The sequence below is a fragment of the Lemur catta genome, chromosome 3 (assembly GCF_020740605.2).
Source record: "Lemur catta isolate mLemCat1 chromosome 3, mLemCat1.pri, whole genome shotgun sequence".
In the NCBI taxonomy this organism is placed as follows: domain Eukaryota; kingdom Metazoa; phylum Chordata; class Mammalia; order Primates; family Lemuridae; genus Lemur; species Lemur catta.
The window spans coordinates 107,708,003-107,726,536 of NC_059130.1; the positions used below are offsets into that span (position 1 = coordinate 107,708,003).

Genomic DNA, 18,534 nt, shown 5'->3' on the forward strand with positions numbered 1-18,534 from the left:
GTTCCTCTGAATGTCTAAACACTCACCTTGGCCTTCTGGAGGGAGGCTTGGGCCAGAACTCCAAGGACCAAAGACGGGATCCTCCCCTTTGCCACAAGGAAGAGTAGGGACGTGTCTGGGCGAATGCTACAGGGTTTCTAAGGAAGCAGAAGGGATTTTGGGCTCGATATCCCAAAGGCTTTGTTCAAATCGGAGCACTAACACAGAAAACGATGGAAAGGAACTACACTAAAATACCAACTCACAGAATGTACCTTTAGGTAGTGAGACTCCAAGTGATTTTGCTTCCTTTTAATTTTCCTATTTTCTCCAAGTTATGAATGGGGAATATACATTATTTTCCTATGAGAGACAGAATAGCCTCCTATCTTTGGAATCAGACTGCCTGAGTTTAATTCTTACCAGCTGTTGTGGCCTTGGCCAGGTGGTTACTGAGTCTCAGTTCTGTAGCTGTAAAATGGGGCTTGGTATGAGGATTAAATGAACTAATGGAAAGCATGGGAGAGTGGATGTTAACTATTATTACGTGAAAAAATCCCATGAACTTTATTATTATAACATATACACACACACAGCACTAACACAGAGCTGGGCTCTGGGAAATGAAGAAGGGCTCCAAGCCAGGCCTTAGCTGTAGACCAGACCTTGCCCAGCCTGGTGTCCGTGGGAGAGAGAAAGGGACACAGTTTGCCCACAGCCTTCACTCTCCAGATGAATGACTGGCCAGATATGCTCAGCACTCTTCCTTGCCACCTAGGGCATTCCTCTGGCTTCAGCAGGCCCTGGGCCCTCAAGGGCCTTCCTTGACACCAGTCATCCATCCTGGGCTGCCCCAAGTCCTGAAGGAAATCTGGAGATCCCAAGACACTGAGAACCTGGAAGGCAGGGCCTGGCAGGCCCAGGAACTTTGGAGCTTCTTCTGAATCTAGGGAGGCAGCGTTCTTTTCCTGCCTTTTAAGCCAGGGGACGTGGTAGTGGTTCACACCATGAGCTCCACACCCTCAGCACAGCTCCAGGCAAGGGCAAGGAAGCCCCTTCACTTTGGTTCCTCCCCAGCTGAAGCTTAGAGGTGTATCTGGGAGCCAGGATGCCTGACACCTCCTGCCCACTCTGGCCTGTTGGTCCTGACTCAGTTCCTGTCTCGGGTACCTCCCTTTGCCTCCAGGCCTCCATTTCCCAAGTTCAGGAGCCTAGGTGGGCAGGAAGCAGCAGGCCCTTGGCAGGGTGCAGTGCTCCACAGTCAGCTGCCTGAGTCAGCAGGACAAGAGCTGGGGCTGCAGCCCAAAGGGGCTCTCCTAATTCTGCCTGCCAACCCCCGCCCCCACCTCAGTAGAGCATCCATCCTACCAGCAGGCTCAAGGCCTCTGGGCCTAGAGTCAACCAATCCTTCTTAGCTGGTAATCACAGGCTTTGAACAGTTGTGATAGAGAGAAGGCAGCAACCAGTTGCTATCTACCTCCACTGAGAACAGAGGACAGGGCTCTGATAGCAGCAGGAGGGACTCTGGTTAGATTGCAGAAAGAAGCTAAGAAATTTTTCAGTCTTGGAATGATCAAATTAAACAGGTGACTAGAGAAGGCTCAAGCACCTTCTTATGAACAGGAGTCCAGTCAACTAGCTAAGAGCTCACTCTACTATTAAACAGCTGCCTTTGGGAAGGGATATTAGATTACTTTTAATTGATTCAGCTGCTCTGAGTCCTTTACTCCTGAAGGCACTGCTGTTTAGAGTATCCCACATCTCCCAAACCAGTCCAGTCTCGGAGACTGTGTGGAATGTATGAAAAGAGAATGGAATGAGGTCAGGGTGTGGGACTGCATCCCAGTTCTGTTATAAGGCCTTGGGCAGGTCCCTTCCTGCCTCCGGGCTTCAATTTCCCCATCAGTAAAACGAGGATGCTGGCCCAGATAAACTCTAAGCCCTCTACTAGCTATGACATTCTCTAATTTTAGGGTCTCTGAGAGCCCATCCTCCCACAGCTGTATTTATTCCTTGGGTAGTGCATATGGGTCAGAGGTTGGGGCAGAAATCAGGTTCCAATCCTGGATTTGCAGCTTTACCAGTGGCGTGACCTTGGGCAGCTCCTGTACCTTCCCTGAGCCTTAGTTCCCGCATCTGTAAAAGGGCTGACATCACTTTCCTCATAGGTTAAGATGAGAAAACGGACCTGGTGCTTGGCAAGCCCTTGCTCAATGTTAACGGTAATTATTCTTTAGCACATAGGACAGTGTGTGGGCCTGTGTGTGTCTCAATGTGGGGCGGCAGCTGGGGAGAGGGAAGGTTTTGTGGGATTGTTACTCTGGGCTGGGCTTGGTTCAGGTGTGTGACAGTCCCAGACTGGTGTTAAACCCTGTCTCAGCATGGGCTGGGACCTCTGAAAGGTTCAGAGGTCAGCTAAGGCTTGGAGGTCTCTGGAATTGAGACCAGGAGTTCTGGAGGGGCAGAGAGAAAAGGACACAGGCCACTCTTCCTATGGCCCTTCTGGCTTCACTGTGCCTCTTTTAACTCTCCACTGGAGCACAGACCAGCTGAAGCAGAGCTGGAAGTGAGGGTAAAATGTTCTTCTGCCGACCCACTGCAGGCCCCGCCCCCAGGCCCCAAAGTAAAGGTGGCACCAGACAGCCACAGATATGGCAAGAAGAGGGGAATCTTTATTTTGGTTTAAAAAGGTACAAGATAGCAGACAAGCAGTCCCCAGCTCTGGGCTCAGCGGATTTGCCTTGGCCGGGCCCATTTCCTTTAGTTTCCCTGAAGAATGCCGGGCCGTGCAGCTAGCTCAGTCCCTTCGTGCCTGGATACAAGCACCCTTTTTGCATCCTACCTGCTCCAGGTCAGGGGTGGGGGTGGACGGCCTGCCGTGGGAACAGTGTCAAGCCAGTTGTGCTTAGAACAGTCACCAAACTTGTTCAGCAGCGTCATCCACCATCAACACCCCAGACGGCTCCTGAAGAAACCTGCTCAGCTTGACTATGGCTATGCCTGGTTTTTTTTTTTTTTTTTTTTTTTGCGGGGGGGGGGGGCAGGGGGGCAAGCTGTGGGGCAAGATTCCTAAAGAGTCTTGACACCTCACAAATCTGGGGAAGGAGAAGGAAGTTGGGGGGGTGTTTCAGCATAGTATGACATTATTGTGCCAACGGCTGCACTATGGCTTTCTACACTGTGGCCAGCATGGAGGGGGTGAGGGCAGAGGCCAGCCCCTGTGGGGGCCCTAGGAGCACACACGTAGGGCAGGCTGGAGGGCAGACCCTGTAGGCACAGACGGTGGCAGATAGGCCACAGGTTAGGCAGGTGGAGGTGCGGGGTGCCTGGCTCCCCCCAGGCCGCTCCTGGAGAGGCAGAGAGCAGCGGTCCTCAGGAGGTCCTTAAGCCCCTGCACACACTGGAGATCCCGGGCAGGACAGCAGAGGAGGAGAAGAGAGAGGGTTAGCGGGATTGGGAGGAGAGAGGTAGCCTGCAGGGGCCCTGGTGGTAGGGATAGGTGCTGCCACAACACGTGCCTCTCCCCCAGAGAAGGGCCAAGGCTCGGCAGCAGGCAATGAAGCAGGAGAGAAAACGGGCAGGTGAGAGAAAGCTCAGCGGGGACAGAAAGCCGGGATGCAAGAGTGTTAGTGCCCGAGGGCCCCTGCACACCACCAGGACAGGCCTGAGCGAGCGCCTCGGAGCAGGTACACCCTCCTCTCCCCAGCCTCACCCTTCACCTCCTTTTCCAGTTGGAGAGCTGCTCCGTGCAAAGCTACCTCCTCAGTCCAGACGGGGCTGGGTTCTTGGCCCTGCCCCATACCCCAATCCTTCTGCTTAGAGGGGAGTCCTGGGGACCCTACCACCGCCAGCACACACACCACAGCACACACCAGATGGATGGATGGGCTCTGTGGAGCTGCGAGGCATGCGATGAGGATGAGACGGTGTGTGAGGGCAGCGGGCAGTGCTGGCCAACAGGGGAGATAGGTCTTACCAGCTAACCCTCTGCAAAGAGGCCTGTTAGCTCCCCTCAGGCTGTGCAGGAGATGGCAAAATCCTGACAGGTGTCCTCCTGGGGGAGATATCAGAGAAGTGGGCCAGTGTTATGAGCTGCCTGGCCCGGCTCTGCTGCCCAGGCAGGAGGTGGTGGCCAGGAGGGCTTCGGCTCTCAAACTCAAATCTACTGTCTCAAACATTTTCTTAGCTGAGCAGTCACTAGGAATCAGAGTGGAAAAGGCAGAAGAACTTGGGAGTCTCCCAGCCCCTGAGGCACGAGGAGGTGGAGGGAACAAGATAGGATGGCCTCTTCCCATGTGCCCGTGGGGGCTCAGCAGCAGCCCCCTCTGCTCTGCCTCCAGCAGACACAGCTCCAGCCAGGAAAGGGGAGCTTTAGCCAGATCACCGGGCTGCCTGCCTTCTCTGTATCCCCAGGGAAGACCCAAGTTTGTCTGAAAGAACAGAGGACTGCCAGCCCGGGCCTCAGCAAAGGAAAAGCAAACAAAAACCAAACCAAAGCAAATCAACTCTTAAAAACGAAAGTTTTATTACAAGCAGGAACAAAGAATACCGGCTTAAATAAAATGCAGGTGGGAGCCCCCTCCTCTAGCCAGCTTCCTTCCCACCTCCCATGGCCACTGCAGCAATGGCACAGGGCCCTGAGGCTGGGGCAAAGCTGTTTCTCCCAGAGCGAACCCTCTGTGGCTGTCATTCCCAGCTCCATCTGTGACCACTAGCCTTTGGAGTGAGGAAGGGCAAGATCCAGGGACTTCCTATGTCATATTTTCCAAGGGCTTCAGCCTAGTTGAAGGGCCAAGGAGGGGATAGAGAGACAATTCTCTATTTTGATGAGAAACTATAGCTCCCAGCAGACGAGGGGCATCCTCTGAGTTTCTGGCCCAGACTGAGGCCAACTTTCACCTGCCCCTGCTCTTCCCTCCTCTTCTCTGGATGGAGGCCCTCACTTGGCAGGAATACCTTATCCTCAGTCTCTGGCACTGGGTCCCATAGTCAGAGCTCAGAAAAGGGGGTGTGGCTTATAGGATGGCAGCCGCTCCCCACAGCCATCACCCCACCCACCATGCCCAGCCTCAGCCTGTCTGGGCAGGACCCAGCTGGAAGTCTAACCTGGGGGCTGGGTGGCAGGGGTGGGGTGGGGGAGTTGGGTGGGAGAGTCTCCAGCCACAGGTTGTCTGAAGTCCAAGGAGGAATGGAAGATAAGAGGGTGGGGCTAGGCCCCAGCTCGAGCCCAGGGAACTCTTGTGACTGATGCAGATGCTCCTACCCCATGGCTCAGGCTGTTCCTGACACCCAAGGATGGATGGGGGAAGGCAGCCCAGGGGATGTGGGAGCCAGCCACATTTGTACAGGGGCAGACGTGAAACACACACACACACACACACACACACATTCACAGCCAGAAGGTCTTTTGTAATAAACTTAATAAAACTAACCAGCCTTCTGATAACCCTTCACCTGGCACTACACAGATAGCGATGTGGCCGACTTTGTCTTCTCCCATTTAAAAAAGGCTACGTAGAAAAGAGGTCTATAAAATTGTGCAAAATACCCAGCATTAATAAACCCGTTTCAAGTATTGCCAGCATGAGCATAGCCTGCCCACCCCCAGGCCTATCCTGGGAGAGAGGTGGGGGCATGCCGGGATCCCTTGGTGAGCCCTCCACCGGCAGGGGGAGGATGAGGCCCCCACTTCCTGCTGTGCTGCCCAGGAATCGTACAGGAGCTAGGTTTGGGTGCCTGGCTGGCTGATTCAATTTCCTCTGACACAGGCTTCCCCACCCACCGCCAACCCTGCCCTCTCTACTGGAACCCCAGCTCTATCCTATTGGCCAACTCCATACAAAAAAAGAAAAAAAACCCCACAGAAGAAAGAACAATGATCATCACAAAGAGAATGAAGGAGCCCACAAGTCAAAGCAGCCCATGGAGGCTTCCTCTCCCACAGCCCTGTCCAGAGCTGACGGCTCAGCAGTCCTGCTTTGCTCTGAGGACTCTGGCTCAGCAAGGCCCAAGCAGTTCCCCCAACTTGGAGGCCTCACGCTCAGTTCATACCTCCACTCACACAGGGCTCACCCTGGCTCAGGCAGAAACTTGGCACGGTCCCCTTGCTGGTCTCCAGAGGCTCTGGCCTCTCCTGTCCATTCTGCCACTGATCAGCTGGAGGCACCCAGGGACCAAGGCTGCAGGAACCCGGGTTTGGGGAGCAGAGGGCACAGCCATGGAAGAGTTCAGGGAAAGCCACGCAGGGTGGGAAATAAATACGAAAAGACTTGAGTCTTTGGCAGCCCTGCTTCCCTCAGATGGAATGGGAAGGGTCCCCGCAGGTGTGGAGGGCGGCAGGTGAGTGCAGAGGGGCAGACAGGCCAGCAGGTGGCAAGTACTGAGTCCCGGTCAGGGGTGGCCTCCTACCATGCTGGCGTCGGGCTTGGCTCTACAGGCTGGATCGTCACTTCTGATGGGCGAGGGCAACACGGTGTCGGACTGCACAAATCCCCTCCGGTCAATCAGGCTTCCAAAACACAACGGGGACACACATGAAGGCTCTGCTCAGTGCCAAAGCTCCAGGCCAGGGGCTGGATGGCAGAGTCCATCTCCTAGCCAAGGAAAGACCCAATCCAAGAAAGGCTGAGGAAAGGAGAGCTGCTCTCTTTTGGGAGCCTTCAGACCCTTCCCTTCTGGAAGGGTTCTCTGTGCCCTCTGGCCACCTGGCTATTGGCCACAGAATTTATTCACTGTTAATTCAAACTGGCCCACCTGTCTGGCTGGCTGCCAAGAAGCCAGGTTGCAGGGGAGGAGGAGAGCAAGGATCAATAGGCATTTGGCAATGATGAGATTCCTACTTTCCCTTCCCCTCTCCAGGCAGGATGGGTGACAGGAATATTAGATGGGGCAGAGGACACAACTGTGGGGAAGTCGTCTCCAGCAGTGTCCACAGCAATTTGATTCCTGTTCTGGAGCTCTGGTGCCCCCTGGTGTCAGGATAGACAGGGAGCTTCCCTGCAGGACTGTGACAGCCTTCCCTGCTGCCAGGGGAGGATGGAGGCCCAGCCGGTCAGGGCAGTGGGCAACCAGAAGGACAGCATCACTCAAGCATGGCCAAAATGGTCACTTATAGTTATCCCTGGGGAGTAGCATTACATACAATAGCTAATGCTTTGCTTTTTTTTATATAATATTTTTCTACAATGTGCATGTGATTAAACATTCCAACTTTCCACAGAATTCCTTTACATGACAAATGCTGAGTGCATTCAGCAGGGGGTGGTGGACAGAGGGCATCTGTGGTATGGGGAGAGATCTGCTCACTTACCTGGGAGGTAGGGGGCCGCAGAGCACAGCACAGCAGTTGGTGATAATACTTTTATGGCTGTAGGGGTTGACAGAGGCCTCACCACCCCTCTTGCTGGACCACGAGCCTTTGATCTGCAAGCAGGAAGGAGGCCTGGGTCAAGGACCTCCTTTTGCTTTACTTTTCTAGGAGGGAAGTCTAGAGGGTGGGGAAAGCTGGCCAATTCTGAAACCTCTTTAATGTGGGCCATTCAACGAAGGTGGGGGGCCCTCCACAGAGATTAGTAGGCCCCAACTAGGATGGAAGACAGAGCAGAGCCGAAGAGAAGCCTCTAGAGAAAACTTTTTGGGTGAATCCTCCCTTCTCTGGCCAGCTACCTCCAAAGGAGGGTAGCACAAGGGCACAGGGCTTAGGCTGACCTGGGTGTGAGTCCTGGCCCTGCCGCTCACTAACTGTATGACCCTGGACACGATCACCACTTCTCTGAGTCTCAGTCCTCCTCTGAAAATAGGGACAATAATAATACTAATTCTCAGGTGGCACTGTTGGAGTATTAGACAAAATCTTGCCAGATTCTATAGCTCTGAGAAGTCAGCTACTGAAGGCACTGAGGAGTTTTGCAATAAGGAATACCTTGTGACTTTAACCTAGTTTTCTACACTTATTTGGTCACAGCACTCCTTTTTGCTTAACTCCTGGCAATAACCTGCAGAATCAGCACCCAGGAAACCACTTCAGGGATGCTGGCTGATGTCATTTCTGCTCTTACCAATCACCTAGCACATCATACCCTGTGACGTGTGTTAAGTTTTGCTCCCCTGAATGATAGGCTGAGGTGAGCAAATGTAGTTCCTGTTGGATGATGTGTCCCTGATAAGTATCAGATGGCAGGCCCTGAAACAAATGCTCTTCTTTGCTTTTTTATTGTTTGGAGAATGGGGAGGGGAGGTCAGTCTGGCCCAGGGCTGGGCACATAGTGGATGCTCAAACAATGGTTGCTGGGGGTGGTCTGCAAGGCAGCAGGTAGGGAGGGTCAATGGAGCCCCACTCTCCTGTCCTGGCTTCCTCCCTGCCAAATAAGCATGCCTCAGGGAGCCCCAGGGACCCCCTAAGAATAGTCACAGCTCTGCTGCCTGAACAGGGAGAGCATGCCCACAACTCGGCACCAACCCTGGCTCTGCTCCTGCCCAGCTGTGTGACCCTGGGGCATGTTTCCTGGCCATCGAATGGAGAAAAAGCATCCCTGTACCTTCTGCCTCAGACTTGGCAAAAGGACCCGAGGAGAACATGGGAAGGGAAAGATTCTGTAAGCAGTAATGTGGTGGCCAAACACAATGTGTGTCACGGTGTGAGTACCACCTCCTGTGGGTCTGTGAAGCAACTTGGGGCCTTCGAAGCCTGCATCAAGGGACCAAAACACGTGGGGAACACGAAGCCTGCATCGGGTCTCCCAGGGCCAAGCCTCCAGCACTGGGAGGTGTCTGGCTGTCTCACACCTCCACGCATGTTTCCCCCGCAGTCCAAGAGTCAGGACTGCACTTGGCTGCCCCAAGATCCCTCAGCCCCATCTCCTTCCTGCTGCCCAGGAACGTGGGGCTGCTCCAGCCTTACTCACGTCTTCGTTAGTCGTCAGGTTGGAGGCGACGAGGTAAGTGTGAAACCCTGAGAGGCCCAGGATGGACCAGATGGAGAAGAAGCAGATCACCAGCTCCAACACGGTGAGGGCAGTCAAGGACCCACACAGGGTGGCGGGCGGGGAGCCTCCCAAGCACACGTATCCTTCTGTGGAGCTGTTTCCCCTGCGAGCTGGTGAGTTTTGGAACCTTCCTGTGGCCCACCCACTACTTCTCAGCAGGATCACCTCCTGGGCCCCACGGAGAGGTCAGGTGTCCCACTCAAGAGCAAGACAAGATCAGGATGATGGACGGCCGAGGGGGCTGAGGATTCCAAGCACAAAGAGCCTCAGGCATGACATGGTCCAGGAAGCTTGGCATCTTAAGGGACATGCTCTCTTCCAGGCCCCTGAAGACAGGGGTGTGCCTCCTGAGGGTCCTCGGCCACCCCAGCCCCACAATGCCCCCCTTAGGATAAGCTCTAGCCTAGGTGTGAACAGAAGCTGCTAGTACACCGGATTCTAGTACACGAATGTGGGCTCTATACCATTCTCTTCTGTTTACAGGATGAGGCGTGGGGACCTGCCCCAGTGAAGGGGCCTTGGTTCCCACAGGGATGTCCACTAGCTGACAAAGGATATCTCGCTGGTGTCTCCTTCAGAGTGGAGAGGAAGTTGCTTCCCTGAGAGCCTGGGGAAGAAGAAACAGGAGAGGACACAGCTCAGAGGGACAGCGACTACCTGGCTTGACCAGGCCAACCTTGCTGGCAATCCCCTCCCATTCCCCCTGCCCTCACCCCTAACTCACGCAGCGTCAGGTGGGTGACCACACAGGCAAAGATGAAGGCCGTCAGGAATGACAGGGAGAGAATAAACGCGTAGAAGAAGCGGTAGTTCCGTCTCCCCACACAGTTGCCCACCCAGGGGCAGTGATGGTCAAACCGTTCTGGAACAGGGCAAAGGGCATGGGTTAGTGAGGGTCTGGCCGGCAATCGGCACAGGTGTTCAGAGGCCTCGCCCCACGGCTAAGCCTTCCCTACCCATCCCTCCCTCCCTCTGCACCAGCTGGCTCCCAGGCCCCGAGACACACCCTGCTTCTGGTCCTCTGCATACCAGTTCCCACCGCCTGACACATTCTTCCCTGTCTCTCTACCTGGTCAATAATAACTCCTTCATGTCTCAGCTGCGAAGCCATTTCCTTAAGAAAGTCTCCTCCTACCCCAGACTAGGTGTGTGTGTGTGGGGTCCCCTGATATCTGCCCCATCATTTCTCTTTTGCTGTAGTTTGCCCATATGTATTTACATACTTATTTATAATTATTGGATTAGGCAGTCACCCTGCTTGACTGAAAGGTCCATGAGGGGGGCCTGTGTTGGCCTCACACTCTGCTGAATCCCCAGGACCCAGGGCAGCACCTGGTACAAAGGCCCACAGAAAGTATTTGCTGCCTGACCTACTACCCCCAGCCACATGCCAACAGCCAAAGACCCCTGTCCCCTGCTCTCAGACTAGTGGCCCAGAGAGGGGCTGGGCCACTATGTTACTCATGGACAGCTGGCATCAGAGGCCAGGTCACAGGACTGGGCTCACACACACACTGTGTCCCTGGGGGTGGGGCCACACCCAGATTGCTGAGGAAAGTCTCTATGCGAATGTGGGTCACAAGCCCGATGCAGGCCTCATGCCAAGGTTAGCGCCCTTTGCAGGGGGTGGGTGGGGCAGATCTTCAGAGATGAATGATGCCCATTGAGTCACCCACTTCCCTGCCTGCCGTCATGGGGTGTTCCCCACTGTTCTCTTGCTCAGGGAGTGCTGAGCTAGCACAATGAGCTCACTGCCCTGAGAACTGTGCACAGTCACTGTGGCTCGGCTCACCTGGGTCTTCTCACGCAGCGTTTCCCTTACAACACCCTCCCAGGGGATCACCCTTGGTCCCCATCAGAGCTTCGTGGCCTCTGGAGAGCAGGGAGAGGGCACAAAACCATCACCACAGTTGTGGGTCAGGAGCCTAAGCTTCCAGTCCTGGTTACCTCCTCTGCACCAGCTTAAATTCCTGTTCCCAGATGCTTATCCCTCTCAAACTCTGGGAATCAGATCAAAGTCTTCCAGTATTGCTGGTCCTGGGTCACTGGATAGCAAATCATTCTTTCTGGCCCAAGCACATCTGGAGTGTTATTGTTCTAGTCTCTGGTTCCTGGGAACTTGGACCTACTGAACACCAAGCTGAAGGATGGGAGAAGAGTTCGAGGCTTCTCTGTGTCTGCCCCGTACTTCAGAGCTGGGGAAAAGGGGGCTGAAGCCAAAGCACCATGGGTCACATTCAGCCCCTGTGCCAGGACCCTCCTCAGTCAGGGCGAATCTGGGTGAACCAGATTTCCTGGCAAGCCCCAGATATTTAAGACACTGCCCACCCCACCCCGATGTGTGACCCCATCCTCAGGACTCAGTATCTCTCAGGAATCCCTGCATCCCCGCCTCCTGCCTCCTACTCACCCACACAGTTGTCACAGACACTGCAGTGGGAAGTCCGGGGTGGCCGAAACATCTTGCAGGTGAAGCAGTACTTCAGCTTCACCATCTGTCCGTTGATCATCACCTCCCGAGTCCGAGGGGGCGGCCGGTATGTGGAACTGCCGGTGTTGTCTGGGGCAGGAGGAGAGAAAGATGGGGAATGCCCAGGGCAGCCCAGAGCCAGGAGCCCCAGCGGGGGCAGCTAGTGCTGCTTGGCCAGGATAGGAGAAGCCTCAGGAAAACTGATTCCCAGAAACAAACGGGGTAAAACGTCTGGCCTAAGGCAGGGACAAATACTAGGAGCTGCTACCATGTACTGAGACTTCCTCTGTTCCAGGCACTGTGCTAAAACTTTACGTTACCTGCTCACACAACTGCCGGCCTTTCACAACTCTAAGAACGGCCATCAGAGGAGACCCCAGGAAGGCTTAGAGAGGTTTAGCTGCATCTAATCAAGCCCAGATCTAGGTTCCTGTTTACAGGAAGATCAGCAGATAGAGGAACAAAGTAAATAACACTATGAGGAAATGGTCAGATCTGGCATGTGGGAAATCTACAAGGCCACTGGCCTGATCTCTAACAAAAATCAGTGTCACTTCTAAGAAGAGAAAGGATATGGTTCTAAATTAAAAGAGATTTCGGAAACAAACAAATGCAATACACGACCCCTTGAATGGATCTTCATTTTCAAAATAAAACACAGCAACAAAAGATATCTGGGGGGCAATTAGGGAAATTTGACTATAGGTTAAAAATTAAGGGCTGGGTGAGGTAGCTCACACCTGTAATCCTAGTACTCTGGGAGGCTGAGACGGGAGAATCGCTTGAGCTCAGGAGTTCAAGACCAGCCTGAGCAAGAGCGAGACCCCCTCTCTACTAAAAATAGGAACAATTAGCCGGGCGTGGTGGTGCTCGCCTGTAGTCCCAGCTACTCGGGAGGCTGAGGCAGGAAGATCATTTGAGCCCAGGAGTTTGAGGTTGCTGTGAGCTAGGCTGACGCCACAGCACCCTAGTACGGATGACAGAGTGAGACTCTTGTCAAAAAAAAAAAAAAAAATTAGCTGAGTGTGATGACATGCACCTGTAATCCTAACTTCTTTCGGGGCTGAGACGGGAGGATTGCTTGAGCCTAGGAGTTTGAGGCTGCAGTGAGCTGTGATTGCACCACCGGACTCCAGCGCAAGCAACAGAGTGAGACTCTGTCTCCAAAAAAAAAAAAAAAAAAGGTTTTTGTTTTTTTTTTTTTTCAAATAATAAAAAATTAGAGAACAACTAATTTTCCTAGATATGACAATGGAATTGTGGTTAAATAGGAGACTGCCCTTATATTTTGAAGTTACCTGTTGAAATATTTATGGGTAAAGTGTCTATGATGTCTATCTATGATGTCTATAATTTATTATGAAATGGTTTAATAAGAATAAAAAATATATATGTATGACACAAATAAGACACACTATTAACATCCATCAAATTGAGATGGTGAATGTATGAATGTATAGGAATTCAATGTAATTCTTCCCATTTTTCTATACATTTGAAAATTTTCATAATACAAAAATTAAGAGAAAAGAGAAAAATATGTCATATTCAGAGATTGGAAGATCAATATTATTAAAGGATTCATCTTCTCTAAATTAACCTGTAGATTCAACATAATCCCAGTCAAAATTCCAGTAGGATTTTTTGTGAAAATTGACAAACTCATTCTAAAATTCATATGAGACTGCTAAGGGCCAAGAATAGCCAGGGCATTCCTGAAGAACAGAACTAGAGAACGTATACTATCAGACATCAAGATTTATGATAAAGCTACAGCACTTAAGACAGCCTGGTCTCGGTGCGAGGGTGGAAATGCTGACCAATGGAACAGAAGAGAATCCAGAAACAGACCCAACATGTGTAAGATCAGGTTCTTTATGACAAAGGCAATGCAGTGTGGCAAAGATAGTCTTTTCCCAATAAACATCGCTGGGCCCACTCGATGTGTGAATGGGGGGGGGATCAATCTGTACCCATGCCTCCCACCAAACACAAAATTCAATTCCAGATGGACTGCAGTTCTAAGTGTAAAAGTTTTGGATAAAAAAATGGAAGAACATTTTCATGACTATGGAGTAGACAAAGATTTCTTAAGACAAAGGGGCTAATCACAGAAGAGCAACTTATCTGATAAACTACATTATATCAAAATTAAAAACTTTTCTTCATCTAAAGATATCATTAAAAGAATGAAAAGGTAATTTTCAGAGCAGAAGATATTACAATATGTTCATCTGACAAAGGACTTATAACCAGAATATATAAAGAATTCTTCTAAGTCAGTAAGTTTTTAAAAGGTCAGACAATTGAATACAAATGTGGACAGAAGGCCGGGCGCGGTGGCTCACGCCTGTAATCCTAGCTCTGGGAGGCCAAGGCAGGTGGATCGCTCGAGGTCAGGAGTTCGAGACCAGCCTGAGCAAGAGTGAGACCCCCCGTCTCTACCAAAAATAGAAAGAAATTATCTGGCCAACTAAAAATATATATACAAAAAAATTAGCTGGGCATGGTGGCTCATGCCTGTAGTCCCAGCTACTCGGGAGGCTGAGGCAGTAGGATCGCTTAAGCCCAGGAGTCTGAGGTTGCTGTGAGCTAGGCTGATGCCACGGCACTCACTCTAGCCCGGGCAACAAAGTGAGACTCTGTCTCAAAAAAAACAAAAAACAAAAAACAAATGTGGACAGAAGATTTAAGTAGACATTTTCTAAAAGAGGCTGTCCAAACAGCCAATAAACACATGAAAAGGTGCTTTCATGTGTTATATATCCATTAGTCAGCAGGGAAATGCAAATTAAAACCACAATATGCTACCACTACACATGCACCAGAATGGCTAAAATGAAAAAAACAAAAACATAGCAAGTGTTGGCAAAAAAGTAGAACAACTAGAAATCTCATACGACCACTTTGGACAACTGTTTGGCAACAACTACCAAAGCTGAACATATGCACACCCAGCAATCCCACTCTCAGGCATCTACCCAAAAGAAATGTGCATGAGATGATGTGCACCAAAAGACACGTACAAGAATGTTCACTGTGATAACTCTCATGACAGCCAAACTCTGCAACTACCCAAATATCTCAATAGTAGAATGGATTAAAAAAAAAGTAGCATGAATTCATACAATGAGATTCTATACAACAATGAGAATGAACACTCCTCAGCCATACACAACAATATGAATCAAACTCCTAAACAATGTGTACAGCAGGAAACCAGACACAACACAATACGTTCAAAGACAGCCAAAAGTAACCTATGGTGTTAGAAATCAGGATCAATGGCCAGGCATGGTGGCTCACGCCTATAATCTTAGCACTCTGGGAGGCCGAGGCGAGGGCATCACTTGAGGTTAGGAGTATGAGACCAGCGTGAGCAAGAGGGAGACCCTATCTCTACTATAAATAGAAAAAAAATTAGCTAGGCAACTAAAAATAGAAAAAAATTAGCCGGGTGTGGTGGCATGCACCTGTAGTCCCAGCTACTTGGGAGGCTGAGGCAGAAGGACTGCTTGAGCCCAGGAGTTTGAGGTTGCTGTGAGCTAGGCTGATGCCACAGCACTCTAGCCTGCACAACAGAGCAAGACTGCCTAAAAAAAAGAAAGAAATCAGGATCATGGTTACCCTTGGAGGGTGACAGTGACTGGAAAAGGGTACAGGGGGCCTCCTGGGATGCCAGTCATATACTGCTTCTTGATCTGGGCTCAAGTTACATGTGTGTTCAGTTTGTGAACATTTATCAAACAGAACACTTACGATTTGTGCACTTTTGGTAAGCCTGTTATACTTCCATTAAAAAGAGAGAGAGAGAAAAGAAAGATTTACATAACTTATTTGAGAGAGAGAGAGAAAAGAAAGGTTTATATAACTTATTTGAGGTCCTGCAGCTGGTATGCTGGCAGAGCAGGAGTCTAAACCCAGGTCTGCCATATGCAAAGCCCCAAATTTTAGCCACGAAAGCCTCTTGGTACCCTAGGCCACAGAGGACCAAAGTTCCCAGAATAGTGGCTCCTTCCCAGAGGGAGGTCTCAGAGTCCCATGGGACAGCCTGTGATCCACAGCCCATAGCCATGCTCCCAGCCATCATTTCCACTGGATCAACTCCCCAGGTAATGTCTCCAGTTTGGCCACTTGCCTTCAGTGAATATTAACTGTGCCTACCAATGTGCCAGGCTCTATTCTAGGTGCTTGTCCATATATCAGTGAAGCAAACAGACTCCATTCTCACATTTCCAATTACCAAACAGACTTCTGTTAGGTTGCTTCATCATCACCTCTACTATAGGGTGTTTAGAACGGAACTAAGCATCTGCATTTCATCCTTAAAACTGCCAGCATGGGCCAGGTGCCGTAGCTCATACCTGTAATCCCAGTGCTTTGGGAGGCCAAGGCTGGAGGATTGCTTGAGGCCTGGAGTTTGAGACCAGCCTGGGCAACATAGCAAGACCCCATCTCTATCCCCCCAAAATAAAAAACTGGCAGCACGATAAAGGGTGGGGGATCTAGAGGCCAATGGACACACTCTGAAACCTGGTTTTGTCACTGGTTGTGTGAAGGTTGAAGTCAAATGAAACTTCTCAGAGCCTCAGTTTTCTCATCTGTACAATAGGAGTAACAGGTAGAACAGTGAATGAATCCAGGCTCCATCTTACTAGCTGGGTTTCTCCTGATGATACCATCTGCTAAATGTGTGACTAGGCAAATCATTTCACCTCTCTGTGACTCGGTTTCCCCAGTCACTGAAATGGGGATAAGAGTACCCACTCTCATAGGGTTGTTGTGAGGATTAAATTAATTAATATATGTGAAGTGGCACAAAGCAAATGCTTAACGAGTGTGAGCTGTTATGATTAGCTCACGGAATTGCTGAGAGGAAGGGAAGCGGCTGGAGAAAGGGAGCACTTCCGAGTGCCTACAACATGCTGAGCACCTTGCAGACATGATCTCTTTCGATCCTGATAACATTCCCTCAAGGTAAGATTATCATGATCATCTCCAAGTTACAGCTAAAGAAACTTGTTCAGTGAGAATAAGTGACTTGCCCAAGGCCACACAACCAGCATGCGGTAGAATCAGGATGTAAACCTGTTTCCAAAGCTTGGGCTTGAGGTCTTTTTGTAAATTAAAAAAAATTTTTTTTCTGGAAACATTTTTAGAGAGATGAGGTCTCACTATGTTGCCCAGGCTGGAGTGCAGTGGCTATTCATAGGCGCAATCATAGTGCACAGCACCCTCAAACTCCTGGGCTCAAGCAATCCTCCCACCTCAGCCTCCCAAGTAGCTGGGATTTCAGGCATGTGCTACTGTGTTTGGTTAATTTTTGTAAATTTTAAAGTGTCATGATGGGTGTTATTTATCTCTGCCTGGTTCCTTATTTCTGCCGGATGGCACAATCTAAGAGCTGGAAGGAAGCTCAGAGAGCATGTAACACAGCCCCTGGTGAGTAGCAGACACTTGATAAATGCTCCTCTGTTGCCTCTGTTCTAACCCCTTCAGTTTACAAACAAGAAAACAGAGGCCCAGAGAGACTAGGAGGTTAGCCCAAGGCCATACCCTGGCAGAGGCAGGGGGGCCAGTCAGGAGTCTCTTTGTAGACACTTTCCTTTCCTCCTCCCTGCCTGGCCAGTTGCCAGGTCTGGTCAGGTTCTTCCTTCATAATCCTTTGCCGTCCACTCCCAATACCCCAACGCAGACAGGGCCCATAGCACCAGCCTCCCCAGAGACTCCCTGCTCCTGGCCCCTCAGCCTTCCAACTCACCTTACACACACTGCACATTCCTCTAAATACCCCTTTCAAGTCACTTGCCAACTCAAACCCTTTACTGGCCTCCCCTAAAACAACAAGATAAAGGATAAATTTCTTGTCCTCACATGTAGGGCCCTTCATGATGGTGCCCAAGCCTCTTCCTGCCTTTTCTCCCACTCCTCCCACAGGCCCCAGGGTCCCAGCTCCAGGGCCTTCCTGCCCTTGCTCCCACCAGGCCCCGCCATCCTTCGTCATTGCTCCCCAGGACTCACTCAAGCCCCACAGAGCCTCCAGCAGTTTCTCTGACCACTTCAGCCCTGGCAGACCCCCTGTCTTGCGCACAGCACCTGAACACACTTGTCACTGCTTTGTGCTGTGTGGTGATGGGATGTGTGTGTGTGTGTGTGCGCGCGCGCGCATGGACCTCGTCTAACTAGACTGTAAACCCCTCGAGCAAGGAGGCGTGGCCCTATGAACTATGAGGCAGCAGGCAAAGAGGAGACAAAACATGCTTTGGGTTCAGACAGACCTGGGGTTCAAATCCTGACCCTTCTATTTATGAGCTGGTGCCCTCAGGGAAGTTCCTTAACCTCTGTGAGCCTGTTGTTGCATCTGTGAAAGCAGCTGAATAACTAACAACTACCTTCCAAGGTCTTAAAGATCAGTAAAGGGACTGGCATTTGGTAAGTACTTACTAGCAGCTATTTTCATGAGGGGCGGCAAGGCACAGGGTCTGGAGTCTGAGAACAAGGGGTTCAAATCCTGGCTGGAATCCTACCTACTTGCTACTTAAGGAAGCCCCTTCACCACTCTGAGCCTCAGTTCCTTCATCTGTAAAATGGAGATAAGTCAAGTCTCACCCTCGTAGGGTTGTGCAAGGGCTGAATGAGATGCTTTGAGGACAGCCCTGAGCACAGTGCTAGATTCATGGGAACCACGGACATTGGTCCTGACCACTGAACCAATGCCTGACCTCAGCACTGGTTCAAGTCACGACACTCCAGTGTACAGACTCCCCAGCTCTTTCCAAAGCTGGTGCTGCTACTCCAAGCCAAACCCCTAATCCTGCCCCATGGTCCCCAGGGTCCCTGTTCCTGGCCCCATGCCCACTGCTGTCTCCCCAACTTGGATGTGGGCTTTGGAGCCAGACAGACCCATGGGTATAAATCTCGGCTGCAACTTACTAGCTGAGTAAAGGGGGTCAAGTCACTGAACTTCTCTGTGCCTTCATCTGCTAAAAAAATAAAATAGATCATCAAATCCACTGTTGGGAAGATTAGACGAGAATTCACCAAGTGGCTTTAGCAAAGTGTCTGGCACCTGGCAAGAACTTAATAAACACTAGCTATTAT

General features: G+C 51.0%; 1 protein-coding gene across 3 annotated transcripts in view; it reads right to left on the bottom strand.

Moving 5' to 3' along the window:
• Window positions 1-3,014: 3,014 nt before the first annotated feature.
• ZDHHC18 (zinc finger DHHC-type palmitoyltransferase 18) overlaps window positions 3,015-18,534 on the bottom strand; it is a 28,654-nt gene continuing 13,134 nt past the window's right edge. Inside the window, exons 3-10 of one of the 3 annotated variants that reach the window (XM_045545861.1) lie at window positions 11,374-11,523; window positions 9,688-9,825; window positions 9,522-9,570; window positions 8,883-8,985; window positions 7,289-7,401; window positions 6,388-6,487; window positions 3,956-4,033; window positions 3,305-3,379 (exon numbers count right to left, since the gene is read on the bottom strand). In XM_045545861.1, coding sequence (XP_045401817.1) covers window positions 3,992-4,033; window positions 6,388-6,487; window positions 7,289-7,401; window positions 8,883-8,985; window positions 9,522-9,570; window positions 9,688-9,825; window positions 11,374-11,523 — 695 coding nt within the window. In that variant the 3' untranslated portion in view covers window positions 3,305-3,379; window positions 3,956-3,991. Of the gene's footprint in view, window positions 3,380-3,955; window positions 4,034-4,482; window positions 6,488-7,288; window positions 7,402-8,882; window positions 8,986-9,521; window positions 9,571-9,687; window positions 9,826-11,373; window positions 11,524-18,534 lie in introns of those variants that run through there. The other 2 variants (XM_045545860.1, XM_045545862.1) reach the window with 2 other exon arrangements.